Source organism: Athene noctua, chromosome 4, assembly GCF_965140245.1.
Source record: "Athene noctua chromosome 4, bAthNoc1.hap1.1, whole genome shotgun sequence".
In the NCBI taxonomy this organism is placed as follows: domain Eukaryota; kingdom Metazoa; phylum Chordata; class Aves; order Strigiformes; family Strigidae; genus Athene; species Athene noctua.
Genome location: NC_134040.1, coordinates 20,812,628 through 20,831,503, shown reverse-complemented (window position 1 = coordinate 20,831,503; position 18,876 = coordinate 20,812,628). Strand labels below are relative to the sequence as shown.

At 40.4% G+C, this 18,876-nt stretch overlaps 1 protein-coding gene across 2 annotated transcripts in view; it reads right to left on the bottom strand.

Moving 5' to 3' along the window:
• Positions 1–13,948: 13,948 nt before the first annotated feature.
• The window catches only part of SMIM20 (small integral membrane protein 20), a 34,345-nt gene continuing 29,417 nt past the window's right edge, over positions 13,949–18,876 (bottom strand). The window contains exons 3-4 of one of the 2 annotated variants that reach the window (XM_074904618.1): positions 16,449–16,547; positions 13,949–14,470 (exon numbers count right to left, since the gene is read on the bottom strand). In XM_074904618.1, the coding sequence (XP_074760719.1) occupies positions 14,341–14,470; positions 16,449–16,547 (229 nt within the window). In that variant the 3' untranslated portion in view covers positions 13,949–14,340. The remainder of the gene's footprint in view (positions 14,471–16,448; positions 16,548–18,876) is intronic. The other variant, XM_074904619.1, reaches the window with a different exon arrangement.

Sequence of the window (18,876 nt, the reverse complement as noted above, 5' to 3'; positions counted from 1 at the left end):
GCAATTAGGGGATGAACCGCCTCCAAGGAAACTTTCTCTCTAACCCTTATTAGTAGTTAGAGGTTGGCCGCAAAGCAAGTAGCTTTACATTCTCAGACTTGCAGACACCATTATGATGGACGCCCCGACAGGAGCCAATTCAAAACAGATACACGGCACTTTGTTCAGTAACATGGGTGCCCTGGTTTGCGTGAGGTACTAGCGGTGCGACTCCGTACTGGATTGACGTGGCTTTATCTCTTCTAAGTGCCGGTCTTTAAAAGATTAAAAAAGAACTTTGTTTTATCTAAAGCCAAAATAACTTGATTTTGACAAGACTTCAAATTGCCCTGAAATGAAAACCAGACAATCTATGAACATTTAAAAATTAAAACTGTTATGAAAAGTAATTTATTTTTAGGGGGTTTAAACTTGCTGTTATTGACATCTCATGCAGTAGTGTGGCAATGCTATCTCACAGGACATGTGATGTTGTACAATACCTTTAATATTCTATAAGCTGATTCTCATATTTTATTTTATATATGGACAGCTGTGTCTTAGTCAAGGCAGAAACTCTTATTTTATGGATTGGGGAGGTCTTCCGTTTGCACTGTGACACATTTTTTACAGAATATTTCAACAGAATTTCCATTCCTTGGGAAGTTTCAGACTGCTTTCATTCTGAAGAAGAGCAATTTGCAAAGTGACAATATTTTCCATGACATGGAAATCCCAGTTTTTAACTCATTCCTGTCCCAAAGCAAGGAACTGTGTGGGTGACTCCTTTCATCTCACTCAGGTCCAATGCCAATCCTGTCACTTCCTGCATTACTTACTGTTGCTTTTCAGCTCAGAATTTATGTCTCCAAGGTTAGCAGGTATGATTCTGAGTATAGGGCTAGGAAGAAGATTTCATGAAATGAGCATGCCTTTTTTTACAGGTGTCTCTCTTCAGATCAAAATCACACTCTAAAGCCAAAGTCACAGCCCCAGATTAAATACATACTGTGCGTGACCAAGCCCTGCATATTTTAGGGCATAAGAGTTATTATGATGTGGTCTTGAAGGGAGTTGGGTCCCAAGTTATGCAACTATTTACTAGATCCTTTTATTTGCATGAACAGCTTCATCTGTAATCATACATGCACCATATGCAAAGTCCTGTTTGCAATTCACATAAATTATTAATTCACAGCTTAAGCTGCACATTTCCTCTATTAGTCACATTTCTTAGAGGCTTCTCATTACTGCAGCACATGGAAGTCCTCTTTCCCTATGGTGCTGTGCAGTGATTAATTGTGGGAATCAAAAGGTATATAAAAGACATAATTTAGGACCAAACATTGGAATTTCCTTAGCATAAACAAGGAAACAGTAGAGTTATTGAAAGTTTATATTACTGCAAACTTTTTCAGTGTTTGAAAACAATGTATTTTCAGCTTGTCCAACACCAAATGGACAACAGGAATCTGAGAACTGGTTGTAGGGATTAATGACTAGCTGGGAGGAGCCAATGGCTCAAATGCAATTGAGGGCCATTAATTGTGGACAGTCATTAGTTCTCAGGCAACACCCAGTGTCAGAGTTGTTACACTTATGAACTGTTGTTTAAAATCATGTGTATGAATGTTTTAAGGGTTAGGTAGTTACAGTCAGCACGTATGGGGCATTTCTAGAAAATTAACGCTTTGTTTGTTAGGCAGATTGCTTATGTCAACTCTCCCATAGCGCTCATTTGCTAATATAATTTATTTTTGGATGATGGACTGTGGTTTATGTTCTTATACACTCCCAGTACAGGACATTTAAGTCACATCTATTAATTTTTAACAGCTTCCCTGTCCATTTGTGTGTGTGCGTCCCTGTCTTTTAAAACAGTGTATTGCAGAAGACAAACTCCATGTTGATACATCTGACATGGCTCATAAAAAATAAAGGAAAGAATTTTAGGTAAATCACAAATGAAAGGGAAAACCTCCCAGGATGTTGCAGGTTATGTGAGTATGCAAGAAAAGGACAAAGAAAGGTAGAACTGCTGACAACAGCCATACCTCCAAGGTATTTTTAAGTCAGTTGCAGACATGCAGACACATGCCTGTTCGACACACTGCAAACTTCTCCAAGATGGGTACAGGACTGGTAAAAATGTGCAAGTTCAAAGAACTAAGAGAAGCTCAGGAAAATGATGCTGACATATGAACTAGGTTTTTTATGAGGCCTCCGATTAAAACCTTGCCAATGATAACCTTTATCTATTTTTATGGGTTGTATGAAATGAAGATGTAGTTTCAGTTCCATTCTCAGAAAAGGCCTATCTGCATCACGTAAGTCATCATCAGAGAAAATGTTAATATGACTTCCTTGTTGGGGAAGACAGGACCTAAAGGACTATGGAAAATGAAGCTTCCTTTTCCTATTAGAGTTGTTTTCTCCAGGTTCTGTGGAATGTCCTATTAAGTCTCCCAGGTGTCCCAGCATGCCTAGTTAACACCTTTCACAAGTGCAATATCCATTTTTAATGGTCATTTTAAGGAAAGAAAAATCTATTGTTTTATTTTTTTAATATGACTACTAAAGGCAGCAAGCAGACATACAAAACAAGTACATGAGCAGCTGCAGATGTAACTCAGGCAGCCAAAAGACTAGTGCAAGCATATTTCTCTGGACCTCAAAGCCTGTCAGAGGACATCCATCCTCTCCTCTCCTCCCTTTCAAAACTTTCTTTGCCATCTTGCGGCTCTATTTATTTTCCCAACAAATCCCTGGATTCTGTTGGGTTTTCCTGAAATAAGAAAATAAACCCAAGTTACTGGTGGGAGGACTTAGAAGTCCTATTGAGATCAATGTTCTTCGAGAACATACGAGTCTCCACTATGAGCCTATTACTAATCTTGCTTCACATTGTGCTGTCTCTGAGCATTTTAGAAGCATTAGATTGCTCTGCAGGGATAAATTTTTTCTTAATGCACTTGAAAAACAGAAGGGTCAGGAAAAGAAGTAAGAAAAGAGTTTAATTCTCAGATAAAACTGGATATTTAAGTCACCCTTAAAAAACATGAAGACATCCGTGCGAATTTCAGAGTTGTATATTTCCATGATAGGGAAACTGCCTCATCTGCAGATGCAGCAGTGTATTTTATGCACACCTGTTTGACTGCACAACCGCTTAGCTTCTTGATCTTGCAATGAACTCTTCATAAGCAGCTCCCTGTGCGTAGGTGCTTATTTTTTGATAATTCAGCCTCTAAGTCTCTCTTCAGAATAGTTTTAAGGTTTCCATGAACTTTGCTCAAAAATGTGCCAAAAGACTTCCAAGTAACAAACATGCTTTTGCAATTTACTGAAACTTTCCCCTCGTGTTCCAGAGAAGCAACCTCCCCATTACTCACCAGAGAGACACATGAGCCAAGGAGGAAGGAAAGGGAATCAGCTAGTAAAAACAGGCAATTCCCTTCTTTAGTGTCTACACTTAGTCATTAAATAAAAAATAGAAGTGAAATCCAAACTTTTTTTTTTTCCAAATGGGTCATTGCCTCAGTGAAGATTGAACAAATGAGGACTATTTGTATCTTGGTTTAGATCAGAAATTCTGGTAATCAGTTGTTTTTTCAAAATAATACTGCTGCACTTCATACCTTAGTAGGGTTTATTGTGCATTTGAGGTACTCTGCATCCTTCCAAAGGAATGCAGTCTCTGAAGTATATCTTTTTACACTTCTTTAAATGACTAGTGAACTGTATTACCCAATAAGCAAGGGGGTTGGGGTATTTTTTGTCAGATAGTAATTTTACTTGGAAAAAACTGAGTCAAGGCCAAGGCATAAAGTTCAGATCTAAATCAAATTCACTTTCCTCTCAAGTTAGTGTGTTGCAGCCGAAGGTTTCCAACTGACTCTTCTTAAAAATGGACTTTTACAAACTTGCAGTGCTGAGATTGCTGGGGTTCTAGGCTTGGTTCAACTGGGAATTCTAAAGTTAGTTTTTGTAAGCTATGTCATGTGGGAGGATAAGCACAGGAGATGATAATGTCTCTTCCACCCTTAAGAATACGGCAATCAAGTGGAAGTTGAATTTTCAAAGGAAAGTGTCAGTTGATACATGATGAAATGGTAATTCCTGTTCATTTCACACTACAATGTATTCAAGGCCCATGAGTGATATTCAAACCTTACTTCCTGCAAGACAGTACTGAACTTAGTAACACACTGTGTAGTATGAGTTATTCACTTGTAACTCACGAATTCCCCCTGCAATTTTTCAAGACTAGTCAGTGGTAGGTTACAAAACCCAAGCACATGAATCCTTTTCCTTGAGTTATTCTCTGGAACCTTTTTCCACAAGATCCCTGAAAGATTTTTTGGGGGATACCTCCTGTATGCTTGCTCCTTCAAAGTGTAGAAATCTATAAAATAATCAGCGTTACATTGTCAGGGAAACATTCTTTCCATGCATCTTGGCCAGAGGAAATTCTGAAAGGCTTTCTGGTGCCAAAGCAGTTGAATTAAATGTTTTAAATGGCTATATTTAGCCATCCCTCCAGATTTCAGTTTCTGAGTATTATTTGGCTGCAGATGAAGGTGCAGAAAGACTCATAATCACGGGTCAAGTTATCACAAATCAGCTGAGCCCCAGGAAATACCTGGCTGTACACTTTTAATTTGGCCAAACACAGGGTGGTATGGCTTCGTTTAGCCATCTTTCCCTCCAGGCAAAGCTATGTCAAATTGCCTTACATTTTCCATGGGCTATAAGCATTCACACTGGATTTACCACATCTCAGCTGACAGATGGTAATTTATTTAAACATCAGTATGCTGATGAAGATTTTGAGCCCACAAGACTTCTGAGGCTTTGAAAAGAAATAATTTCTAAAGTATGCTACACAGCTTCCACCTACACTGCTAGCTATACATCTGCAAATGCTTTGTGGGTATAAGATGCCATATTTACAAAGCCAAGCAGATGTGGCACTTCAGCCCCTCTCTCTCCTCACTCCGGCTCTCACATTATCATCCTATTGAAACAAGTAGGCTATTTGGCACAGTTGTAAGTGTGGTTACATAACAAAGACAAAAAAAGCAGCTCCCACAATCCAAACCACAGATTAAGTTCAGTTTTAGAAGAAAATATGTACAGTAGTGACAATGAGAATTATGCCATAAGAAGGAACAATCTCTGACTCCACTGCTCACAATAATTATATTTGAAGGCTTATATGTAAATATTCCAAAATACAATAAAAATCGAGTATAATAATAAGGATGGCATCTTCCATTCATATCTTTTTCCCACACCTACAACACTGGAGGTAAGCAAACTAGTTTGTACTGGGCATTCCTTCACTAATGTAAGAGCTGTTTCTGGAAGCAATACTAACAGTATTCAGTGTTTACGTACACAAAAAGGTGACAGAAGAAGAAAAAGAAAGAAAGGATGTAGGCTTCAGAACTAGTGTGTCTTGAACAACTTCTGGAAGAGTCAAAAAAGAAGACTTAAGAAGGCTTTCCTGGCCCAGAATACCATTTGACTCCTTTTTGAGGCACACATATTTTAGAGGTAGATGCACAGCCACATTCCTCTGCTTGTGGGTACTGAGTAACAAGTGTTTAGAGATTTTTGGTAGGTGAAACATTATTTTTCTCACATCATTTGGGAAATGCTTCTCTTTACTACTTTTTCCAGCAGTTTGAAATGAGTCATGAAAGAATTGATTGATCGTCAGATAAGCTGCCTACACGGGGCTCCTGAAGTGTGTATCCTCCAGTAGAACTTGACAGTCAGCTAGAGGTTCTTCACTGTTTATATTTGTTTTGCAACTTGCATTACCATCATTAATGAGGCCAGGAATGAAAATGAAAAATTATGTGCTTTGTTAATGGGAACTAGAACAAGAATGACATGGCTTTGGCTAAACTTGAATAGAACAGTAGTTGAGAATACAATCAGTGAAAAGAAAAAGAACTTTCATATGCTGTAAATTGCAATATTCACAGGCTTAACAAAGTGGCACACATGTCTTGAGGTTCTGGCCCTAACATGTGTATTTAGTTTTTAGTCCCAATGGATGATGTAGGAAAAAATGCACAGCTACCATTTTATAAAATACTTGATATAACTGGAATGGATTATGAACAACAAGAAACAGAAATGAGTTTCAGACATTCCAGAAACAGTCACAACTCTCATTTGAAAAAAAAAAAACAAAAAAAACAAAAACAAAAACCCACCAAAAAAAAACCCCAACAAATAAAACAACCCACTCCTGCAACCCTAAAGCTAAGTTGTAATATATAAAGTGCAAGAATTACTTATTATTACACTAACAGTTGTCTTAGATATGTTGGCAGGTTGAGTGCTGGGTAAGGACTAGCTAGCCTTGTCCAGGACACAATTCCTGATGTTTCTTGAGTCTACAGAACTCTGTCTGTGAGAACAATTCATAGAATGAACAAATAGAAAATAGAGGGTGGCTGCATTTTTGTTTTAAGACCAGAATCTTCTACTGGACAGGAGACCAATAGGAAAGTATTATCTGCAAGGTTTTCACTGAAAGCGGTCAGTCAAACAGAGAAAACACACTGGCTGAACAAGGTACATGTCCTACAGATATTATGCACAGGATTGAACACAGGAGTGGCTGATGGAGTGAAACCAACATACCACTTTTCTGGTTTGATCAGGACATTATCAAGTCTAGGTTCTTCCTTTCACCACTGCTGTCTCAGTGCTTTGGAGCTTTCTCGCCAAACAGGTCTGCTTCTAAAAAGAACCTCCTCTCTTGAAAGTTTGCTCACCTTAGGAGAACAGAAACAATCATTCATTAATGCCTTAACCAGCAGCCCAACTACCTGATGTTAATTGTCATCAACATGTAAATTTCAAACTGCCCACACTGATATGAAGTTCATTGTGTTTCAGAGATGGCTCAAGACCAATGAACCAGATAGAAATCACTCTTTAAAAAGTGTAGCACAATTACAACCAGAATAGTTAATTCACAACACAAAACAGCTCATCAAGCCAGGCAGTTTAATTAAGATGTTAGACTGAAGCCCTGGAACCTGTGAAGAATCATCAGTATACAGGACTGGTAAAATCAATTAAACCTGCATTGGAAAAAAATGCTCCATCTTTCAACAGATACCATTACCTGTTTCATCGCTTCTGGATGATCCCATCCCATATCCATATGGCAAAACTCAAAAAAATGGTAAAAAATTAGAGCCATAAACTATGAAACAGTTCTGTGGCTTACTGTTCTGGTAACAGTGCAGAAGTTTGCTTGCCAAAGATGGAAATAGCCAGTGCCTCACTTGGAGAGATTCACTTATCAAGCTCCTTGAAAAATAAGTCGTTTTTCCACTCCTCAGGAAAGAAACACTATACCCTGAAGATCTCTGCAATTGCCATCTCATTTCAGGGCAAAACTATTAAAAACACAGTAACCAGAAAGTGCCAACAGCACAGAACTGCCAGCTTTTTGGAGGCCTCGCAGTAAGGGTTCACATCAGGACACAGAATAGAGACTCTTTATTGCCACTCCGGCTACCACTAACGTAGAGAAAAGCCTGATACTCCCATACAGAGCCCTATGCAGGGGTGCAATAAGCTATGAAATGCTGGATAAAAAGACATGACCCTGCCTGTGGTACCTGTGATGTCTTGTTTGAAGCACAGCTCAGAATGATTTGTAGTTGTATCTTCTGTCCAAGCCTTCACCTGCAGGGTCACACTTGTTATCCTTTTTCTTTAATAGCTACACAAGATCACTGGTGGATACTCCAAGGTGGCAGAGCCATATCTGATAACACTGCAAGGACACTTATCTCAACAGATACAGCTATTACTATTATTGAAAAGGCAGAACACCTACAGGAATTCAGCTGTTTTATAAAGCATGACTGGTTGGCTCAAGATGAACTTAGGCAAGACTGAGTCAGTGTTGGTCAGACTGTGGAAAATGACTTGAACTGCGTAAAAATACTCCCAAAAACTTCAGAGTTGAGCTATCCCAGTCAAGTGGTGAACCAGGGCATCAACTGACACCCTACTAGGTGTGATCAGAGAACATCTCTTCCCTCCTTTGCTCTGCTGAAAAACTTGTTCCTTACTCCTTAGTGAAGATCAACACATGCCTTGGTCAGATCCAAATTTAGGCAGCTCCATTTGCTGTAGCTAAACAACTTTTAAGCATCAACAGACTTCCTCTGTTCTCTTTCTCATTGGACTCAGATCACTGTGTCAAGATACCCTTACAGAAGCTTTGGAAGCTGGTTTGAAAACTTGCTCCTAATTTCTAAAGCAGACAATGGACTAGACCCCAGAAACTAAAATGTTCTGATCAACAAACCTCTGCAGCTGCTTTATCCTCTGGGATAATGCAATCACAGTGCAGCAAAGCCTTCCACCACATCATGGTGCTTGTCTCAAATAAGACCAAACAACTTCCCTGCCCTGCAAAGAACTTTAAGCACTTTAAAAAAAAAAAAAAAAAAAGTATGGGCAATATACCAAAACCAACATGAAATCTACTAGGCATTTAGCCAATTTTTAGAGACAGCATTTGCACGTTGTGGTGATAGACAGCGATACTGATCCCATAAATAGGTAAGTTCAGTATTGAGGAATAAAAACAGGAACATAGGTAGTCAGAGAGAAGTGTCATGGTGACTAGAATAGGAAGATAAACACAGAAGATGAAGGAAAAGGAAGGCTTTTTTTTACTCTTGTGGAAAGAATGTGGTCAAGAACAGAAAGGCAGATGCACAGGCTTATGCAGATGGGTTTCTCTGCTGAGTACCCTGAATACTGCTCAGTTTTACAGTGGATATAATGAAATTTAATGATTCCTAGTTTTGGATAGTACCCTACTCCTTTTAACATGGGCCATCCTAAGAAAAAAAATACAAGAGTAACAGCCTGTGTATCTGGGCCAGAGTGAATGGGACATCTTTGTGCCATTCTGGTGATTCAGAACAGGTGAAATGGGCCTTGAGTGTGTCTCCATAATCTGATAAACTGGAATCTAAACTGGCTTTCCCCCTTCTCCTTCTATTTTCTTTTAAACAGTCCCCCATCAGTTCTGAAGAGGTACTCCTCTTGCATACTGTATACTAATAACCATTTGTGTGCTCCTCAGAATTAAGCACTGGCTTCATTGCGTGGAAAGTCTTTTAAAAAATGTGGAGGTGTGTGTGGGGGAAGTCATTTCCAAGTGACATTCCAAGCCCTTCCTTCTCCCTGGCTCCGAGGAGTAATTACTCAGCTGGAAAATGAAACAACACTGCTATTTTAGTGTGGCTTAGGACCTTGGGCCTGGTTTCATGTTTCAGATTAATGCTTTCTGTGCCTTTTGGAAATTCAGAATAGCAGAAAAGCCACCCTTCAGAGAGCGCTGCATCCTATAGATGCAAGGCATTCTGGAGACATGTATGACTTGCTGCCCCTTTCCTATTTTGCTGTGTCCCATTGAGACACATAGCTATTTTCCCTCCCACTTGAATGAACTTCTAACCTGCATCTACAAAGCCACATCTGTTCTTCCTGACCCTCTGTCCCTGGTCTCTGGTTGCTCTGTGATGAACACTTAGTATACTTTGTTGCAACATACTAATAAAGCAAAACAGACGAAACCAAACTGTTTAAAAATTAAGTACTAAAATATGCCACTTCAAGTCAACTGTAAAATCTAGTCTTATGATATCTTATGATCCTACCTAATTCTAGTCCTAGTAGGACATGGCTGGCTAGAATCTCTGATCTTTAAAAGTTGATGAAATGCCTTCTTCAGTATATTCTTTAGTATTCCAATAAGCAACATGTAAGTGCTTCAGTTATGGTTCTACCATTTCTTGTATTCCATTGTGGTGGTCGCTCCAAGAATACGGACACACCAGGGCAGTGGTGATATGCCACACAAGGGGATCTTTGACATAACCTACCAGTCTGAGGAACAAATTGAAGCAAGGTACCACTTTACAGAAACAAGACAGTCTGAGATCGAAGTCTGGAAACTAAGAATGATTTCCAGATTGTGAGAATAAAGTAAAGAATAAAAGCTTCCAAAAGCAACATGATCAAGGAATTATCAACAGCTAAGAAAAAAAATTATTAGAACACTGACTCAGTAACTTGTTTTTCCAATACAATAACAAATCAGAATGAAATAAACTATGAACTCTGTGAATATCTGTATTCTTGTTTCCACACCATTAAAAGATTATGGAAAGATATGGGTATCATTTTAATAGCATTCTATAATCTATCTGATCCTTTCTGTATATTCTAGAAAAGGTTTAACATTTAGCACAGGAATTGCCAGATCCACTCAGAAACAAGGTTCATTTAGACCAGAACACTTCCAGTTAAGTGTTCAGCAGGAAGTGTTTCAGCGAAGGGCACAAGAAGCCTCACACACACACAAAAAAGCCAGATGTGATATGCCTTACTTTCCACCACAGCTCTCCATACACTCTCTTCTTCATCACTTAATAAAAGACAAGGGTCATTTTCAAAAGTCTGTATGCTCTTCAATGTACCGACAATAACAAACTATACTGCTATAAATTCTTTCAGCAAAAGTAAGACAGTTTATTAATAAAGCATGAGAAGTATGAATTCCCAAAACCATTCACCTATTAAACCCACAGTTGCCAGCAGTAACAGTTCATAGCAACTAGACCGTGCAGCATCAAATCCCACTGTCTGCCCTCTGCTGAGAATATTATTGACCAGGTGATTGTCTCTGTTTGTGAAGTCTGGGAATGTTTTCAGCAGTGCAAAAGCAGACACACAGACACACCCCAGGTCTACCATATGTGTAGAACAAATACCTGTTTGATTCTGTAAAGTTCAGATCTTATAAAAATTCTGGCAACATGCATTTCACTTCTGCTTTACTAAGGTAAAATTTTCCAAAAGTGAAGTCTCACTACTTCAAATAATTCCTTCATACTTCAAGAATTCTAATAATTCAAAATGATTAATTGATCTCTAACAGGCTGCCTAGAGATGATCACAGAGACTCCTACAAAGCTTTGCATATTGTCACATTCTTCCTCCTGGTGATAAGATACCCAGAGGTGGAAACTGCCATCCCTTAGCTCCTTAACAGTGAACAGAAATCAGTCTCCAAAAAAACCAAATTATCACTCTTTTCCTTATGAAATTATCATAACTTACTCACAGCAATAATAGGACTAGTGTGACATGTGAGTACAAAAACACCTCCCTCTTTCTTTTTGATGTCTTGCATCCAAGTTACTCTTTAAAATCCCTGCAAAAATTCAACCCTCACTGATAGCAGTCATACAAGAAAGTGAAAAGCTGTGCTTTCTTGAGTGAACTCTAATTTTTCCTCCTGCAGGTGCCACAAGAGTCTTTGAATGACATTAGGACATCATTGCCAACAAAGTGATGCCATCACTTCCTCTTATCTGTTGCTGAGTGTCCACAGGTACTACATAAAAACTTGCTTCAATCACAGCTATCTTGCAGGACTGTCAGTCAACACTGAACTTGAGGTATAGCCTTTGTTTAGTGAAAACACTCCAGAAATGTCATTACACTCTGTCTACCTCCAGAAAATGGTAGGACTTTGAACTTTATTATATTTCCTGAAGTATTCTGGGACCTAGATCAATTGCTGCTGTGTCAAGGAGCTGTTCCACGAACTATGAACGAAGTTTCTAGAGAATAATGCAATACGGTGGCAAAGTGACTGGCACAGGGACATAAAGTACAGGAACAGCTGAATAAAGATGGCTGTTGTTCACTGTTGTTCCTTGTACTAGTAGTATAAGTTCATATCTTAGCCATAGCCACAGCAGTTAATAGGGTTTTTTTTTCAACACAAATAAGTTCACTTAGGGAGAGGATATATAAGTATTTTCTATGAAGCAGGGAACCTTACTCCAGAAAAAAATTACTTCCTTCCTTGAAGCCATAAGAGATTTCATGAGATTTTCCAACCCTACGTCCTAGCTTAGCAAGCTAAGAAACACACAAATCCTTAGAACAAATAAAACAAGATACATCAAGTTACATAATTATTTAATAAAACACTTAAATAAAAGTTGAGAGTATTAGGGAAAATTCTGTAATAACTCAGTTAACCACAGCTTTTGACTCAACACCTTTTATTTTATATTTTCTCTGTTTTCCACATTGTGCCAGCAAAAAGATTTTTATTCAAGATCACCAAAACTGGAGACAATTTCTGTGATGCCTTCAATACAAGGAACTTTACTGGTGCCAGCATTAGTTATCTGCGTTTAAAGCACCTACAGAAAAAAAATTAACAGTTTCTCCCTTTGTCCTGGTTGTGAAACACAAAATATTCCTCCTGAGCAACACAGCCCAAGGTCTCAGTCCTACCGCTTTTCCATATCCATCTCAATTCCTTGCTGCAGGAATTCTACCTAAAACCGTATTAATCCCTTGCTTGTTGTGTCTTCTTATTTCTCTCCAAAAAAGGAAATTACCTATTTCAAGAGACCAAAGATTCCTCACTGCCCAGGAGTCATGACAAATTCAGCCCTGGGGAGGAGCAGTGGCTCCACACTAGCCAAAATATACATTGAAATGCTGTTCTGGTGCTTATGGTTTCCAAAGAAGTGTCATGTGGCAAAGATGTCACTTGGTACTTGATAGTTTAATCAAACACTCGGAGGTAGCAGACATTAACTATCTTGCAGTCCAAAAACATTATTCCCTTCCCAAAGTGACATCATTTCAGTATGACAAATGCATCGCCTTTCACTTTTCTGACTGGGAAGTTAACACCAAATAATTCATCAATGGTATAATTTAACAGCATTGCTGCTTGGGTGGAAAACACTGCACGAGTGAAGAATATTGCCATGACCATGGAGACAAAAGTCAGGCTTCTGAAATAGATTGAAGTCTCTCCTATTGTATCATCTTTTCCTTAGCTGGTGTTAAGTAGCAGGTTATTCTCAATTCCTACTTATCTGTTAGAAACTAACCTTGGCATTGGGATCCTTTTATGTGTTTACAGATGTTTACCTCTCTGTGAGGTGACTTTTCAGATGTCAAGTGCTTGATGTTCTCCTTTGGTTTCCATTTAAAAGTGCTTTGCTGAGGTGTAAACTAACTCCAGTTTGCAGGGAAACTTTAATTCAAATGGGCATAAACATTTTGATTATAGTCTGAAGTCCAGTCTGGTGCTGATGTTTTGCACTCACCTTTAACAAATGGTTTTGTTTACTGCCTGGCCAAATGATAATTTTGTCTGGCTACACCCAAGAGACATCAGCATTTCTAAAGCATCTCCAGCTATTCAGGAAAAAAGCCAGACTCTAGCAGCCACCCTCTTCTGGCAAAAGCATTAAAATCTGGTATTCGATTAAGTTTCACATTTATGACTTGGAGAAGGCACTCAGGGGAGGTTTTGGCATGGAGCAGGCAGGTGCGTTCTTCCTCAGGCCCATGGCCTGCACATGCTGCTGCCGGCAGGGCTCTGGCACAAGGTAGTGCTGGTGCTGGAAAGCCAAAGCGGCCCTCAGGGACCTGCCAGCCCCCCCAGTGCTCCCCCACCCTACCCAGGGCCCAGGACCCCATTGCGTTATCCCCTGGGGCCATCAGTCCCTGCCCCAGTGGTGCCGCAAGCAGTGCTGCTCTCCAGTTCCCGACAGCCATGCCCTGCCTGGCCATGGACCCCATGGCCTGGCCTGGCCTCAGCCCGTCCCCAGGAAGGTGCCTGATACGCAGAGCTGGGGCTGCCCCCGTGCCCCCCAGCTGCCTTCTCCTGGCTGGGGTGGTGGGATGGACCCCGGCTGCCAGGCCAGGCAGCAGTAAGCCAGACCACATTCAGCAGTATCCAAAAGGGAGGCTCTTGCCAGCAGCCCATCAGGGAACAAAAGCATCCTGGCGCCCTTTTAGCTGAGGAAAATAGAAAGAACTGTAAGACAGCAACAACTACCAGCATGGCTTTCATTTATTTCTGTGAATGTCCTTACACGCAGCAATTGCTATGCAAGTGGTACATTTCATAGCAGACAGCTCAGTTTTTGCTTTTAGATGGAAATTTTTTGGATGATAAGGGTCATTTCAGAGAGACTGGTGGACTACAGTTTGCTGGAAATGGCCATTCCAGTGGTCATAGTCTGCTGTGCCTGGGCCAGCATGAGATCAGCAAGTGTCATCCCAGTGGAGACCCTGCAGTAAAGAGCCAATTTGGGAATAATGCCTCTTGGGATGACTGTACCCTTGACACATAGTGAGACTGTGAGAGAACATCTGACTCGCAAGAGCAACTCAAAGCTGTCATACATGCCTCTCTGGAAAGCTGGGCCCTTAATAAGCACACAGGCAGTTAAAGCAGGTGCAAGAGCAGGCTTAGATTATATTTACAGATGGCTGTGCATAGAGTAGGCAGGCAAGAGAGACACCCAGCACCCGCTCCCAAGAAGTACTGCAGGTTCTGGCAGGGGTATGCAGACTTTGCACGGTTCCTCCAAGTGGGATGCTTTGGAAGAAGAAACAAAGCGTGAAACAGGAAACAAGAGACACAACAGAGAGAGACTTAGTCATAAAGCTAGCAAGAGGTGAATGAATGAAGGGTGAAAATGACAGACTTTTGTCTTGACGTATGAACACAGGGATTTCCCCCTTTCATGTGGAAGTGAGAGCTTGGCCATGCATGGTCAGATATTGGCACAGAGTTTCATATCCCCCCAGATTCACCCCCTCACACAAGCATGTTTTGTACCCTAGACCTGTGTTGCTTTCCAGCACACTGGCTTTTCCCCACACAGCTGGCAGATAATGTAGTGCCATGGGTGCCACTCACTTTCAGTGTTTTAGTTCCCTGCCCCCACCTTTGAGTGATGGCAGAGAGTCATGGAGAGAAGAAAGGGTAAATACCATGAATCAGAGCCTTCTTCAGCAATTCTGATTTGCATGTCAGCTTGGAAGGGTCAGATCCTCTCCTGCATGGCGCCATTTTCTCCTCGTCCATATCTGAAGGTTTGTCTCAAGTTGCAATCCTATGATCTCACAACCTGCAGTTTTACGTTAACTTGTGCCTTATTATTCAATACTGCAAGGACGGTCATGTTCACTTGACCTGCATACATTACATCATTTAGCTCTACTGGACTTCTAACCTAAGCCTGTGCCATCTGTGGCATAAACAGGCTACCTCCATGTGCTACTTAATTGCACACTAATACTCCCCTGTCTAGGAAGCCACTACACTGACTCACACAGGGTTTATTTACAAGGTACATTGCAGACAGATGTTTCAGCACTCAGAGCCGACTGGAAGCTATGTAGCCATGTTAGAGAAGTGTTAAGCCACAGCTGCAAGTTTATGAGTTGGGCTCTGAACCCTGCTAACTACAGTCACAGCTCGAAGCACAAGCAGAGGGAGCTCATATCTGCTGGTGAGCGACCACATAGCTACAGATACAGAGATAAGGAAGTGAATAATAGTAAGAAAAACCACATACAAAAAATTTGCTGGAATTAAGATTCCCGATATGTTTTACTTTGTTGAAGAGTATAGAGTTCAAAGATGGCAACTTTACGAAATCCAGCAATTAGGAAATAAGCATATATAACCATAATAAGGTTATTAATCATAGCTGGATAGAAGGTCCTGTTCAAAATGAACAGGATAAGGTAATAAAGACTATCTGTGGAAAGTGAAACATCACAAAGAAGCAATCAAATGGGTTATCAAAATAATTGATTTTTGGATGACAGGGAGAAGAGTGGTTTTTGACAATAGCACCTGTAGGTCAAAACAGTCTGAAGTTTATCCTCTGTTCTATAAGACTGAGTCAACTTATGTGCAACAAGCCTCAGATATGGAGAAAAATTCAGTGTCAGAGGATACCAGGGCAAAATATACTCTGAGCCCTTGGAGTCTTCCTGGTTATCGCCATGCTCAGTCCTCAGAGCATCACTGGCGGTTCATCTTCCTCCATCCTTGTTCCCCCACATGCTTCCCAGCATTTGGTGCTGTTGTTACTGGTTAATGTTCCAGTGACCTAAGTTACTCCTTCGCGGCTGGTAGCCACCTCCTCCCCACCTTCAGCTAAGATGTAATACTTTACAACAAATGAAAAGTGTGTACGTATCATCTGGACTATGAGATTTACTTAAACCTCTCCAGAGGTGTTTCAGGGTGAGCTATTTTAGTTTACCCTGAGGTCGAACAGGAGCATGCATAGACTTATCTCATTCTGTCTTAGGGAAAAGAAGAGAGGGATAGGATAACAGAGGACTAATGTGTGCACCATTTTACCTGTGCTTGGCACTGCCATAAGATTTAACTAGTCCTAAACTTGCCAGGTCCCTCATCACCTGGAAGAGGAAGTGCAGTCTGCCTTCCTTCCATGTCCTGACTGCCCTGTAGCTTCAAGGCTGGCGCTTTCAAATCTCAAAGTTCTTTCCTCCTAATTTTCTTCCCCAGGGTCTCCTTCCCCTTGCAGGCTTACCTGTAACGCACATCATGAAGTGGTGGTAAGCCCACAAGTCTCAATACTTGAATTACAAGCCAGGCATCAGAGAGTATCTGCCTACGCACAACTTCACATCTGCAGGAAGGAAGGGGTAAAACCATCTTAGACTGAGATCACAACCTGCCCAGCTGTAGCTCACAGTGTGGTATAAGTAAAAAGGCAAAAGGTACATATAACTTGCCAAAAAAAGTCTCTGTCTTATCACTTAGTTTTACATGGTAACTAAGGGAGCCCATACATGGTAAAAATCAGTTTAATATAGGAAGTCTCTTACATGATGAGGGAGCTATAATATAGTGTACTGTCTTTATATTTCCCTATGTACTTGAAGCATATATATCTGGACTGGTTCCACATTTTCAGTGTATAAAATCTAATTTTATGTTACAGAAGTCAAATTAATTCAGTTTCTCACCTCAATAACATACTTTGATAATCAAATCACATATTTAACACTAGCTGTCCTGGTTTCAGCTGGGACAGTTAATTTTCTTCCTAGTAGCTGGTACAGTGCTGTATTTTGAATTTAGTATGACAATAACACTGATAACACACTAATGTTTTAGTTCTTGCTAAGTAGTGCTTATCCTAAGTCAAGGATTTTTCAGTTTCCCATGCTCTGCAAGTGAGCAGGCACGCAAGGAGGTGGGAGGGAGCATTGGCAGGACAGCTGATCTAAACTAGCTAAAGGAATATTCCGTACTATTCGACATCATGCTTGGTATATAAACTGGGGGGAGTTGGCCAGGAGGAGCCGATAACTGCTCAGGGACTGGCTGGGCATCGGTCCGTGGGTGGTGAGCAATTACATGGTGCATCACTTGTCTTTCTTGCATTTTATTTCTCTCTCTTTTTGTTACCTTCCTTTTCATTAAAATTATTATTTTATTTTAATTATTAAACTGTTCTTATGTCAACCCATGAGTTTTACTTTTTTTCCTTTCCGATTATCCTTCCCATCCCACTGGGGCAGGGGGAGGAGTGAGCGAGCAGCTGCATGGTGCTTAGTTGCCAGCTGGGGTTAAACCATGACACTAGCCCATAGAATATGAGCTCTGACAGGTCCTGATCCAGCCACCTCTCTCAGCTCCCACTGAAGTCCACAGTCTCCTTCAGTCTTGAATTAGACTTGAAGAACTGCATGTAGCAAAACAGCGTGTGCAGAGAGAGGGCAGGAGAGCTGCAGCCTGCACAATGGACTGTGTTGTGAGAGGAACTGAGGACTTTCCAGGCACAATGTTGAAATACCCTGAAGATGTTACAAAGCGATACCATGTTAAGTAAAGCCACTAAATGAGTTTCATCCATTTTGACAGTTTCAGTTCTCTGAAGCTAGAGGGAGGAAAACAAAGCATCATAAGCATGGAACAGATGTTTAGGCACCATCTACTCTATTTTCTCACCTTATTACTTCTAGTTTTTAACACAGGTTTGGAAATTTAGATTATTTCTTTCTTCTTTATTGTATTTGAAGATTTACATCCCTCCTCAGTTTGGTACATTTCAGGTTCCTGTCCTCTTAAAAGTAAAATAAAAAAACAAATCACCTATCCTAAGCATTGTTCGGTCCCTCCTGGGGTCGAGCAGTCTTGTAGAGCAAGCTGTTGCACAGGGAGGACTATGTGATGTACAGACTCCATCTGCCCCTGAAGTGTGTGTGCAGCACCAGGCTAGCAGCGTGCTGAGCTGTAGCTCTGTTCCATAGAGACACTTTCCACATTTATTGTTCCTGATTAAAAAAACATTCCAAATTTTAGAATTGACATTTAAGACTGAATGAAGTTCCAGTTTGGTTTTATCAGGGCAAACTTTAAAATAGATTGTCTATTAGCCTTTGTTACTATATTTCTTTTATGAGTGAGTGGCAAGAGCATTAAGGAAGGCCATAAATCAGATGCATACTTCTGGTGAGTGCAGGAAATCCTTTAACCTTTATGTTTCATAAAAATAGGAATAAATTAGGATTTATTCGTATTGTCTACATTTTCCAAAACATCACCCAAGCAGGCATTTCCAGAAGCAAAATGATCAGAAGAAAACAAACCCCAAAAAAATCCCCCCAAAACACAGTGGTGTCTAAAACACCAATTAAAAGCCATTGCCTCTTAGTCATATAAGATAGAAGAAGAGACCAAAAAAGCCCTGCATTTTTATTTTCTTTTGCTTTTTTGGATTGGGGGTGGGGGATAAAGAAACACCATGGTACTGAGACATAGGACAATTCCCTTAACACTGATAGCGTGCAAGCATGTCCATTGGAAAATAATCTGCCCTTAGTGACTAACTCCTGCAGAAAAACTTGGCTACTTGCCAAAATGTAAATATCCCTTTATATATGCAGGAAATCAGTTTCAGCAAAGCCAGAGCTGGTCTAGTAAGACGGAAGATTCTGAGCAGTGCACCA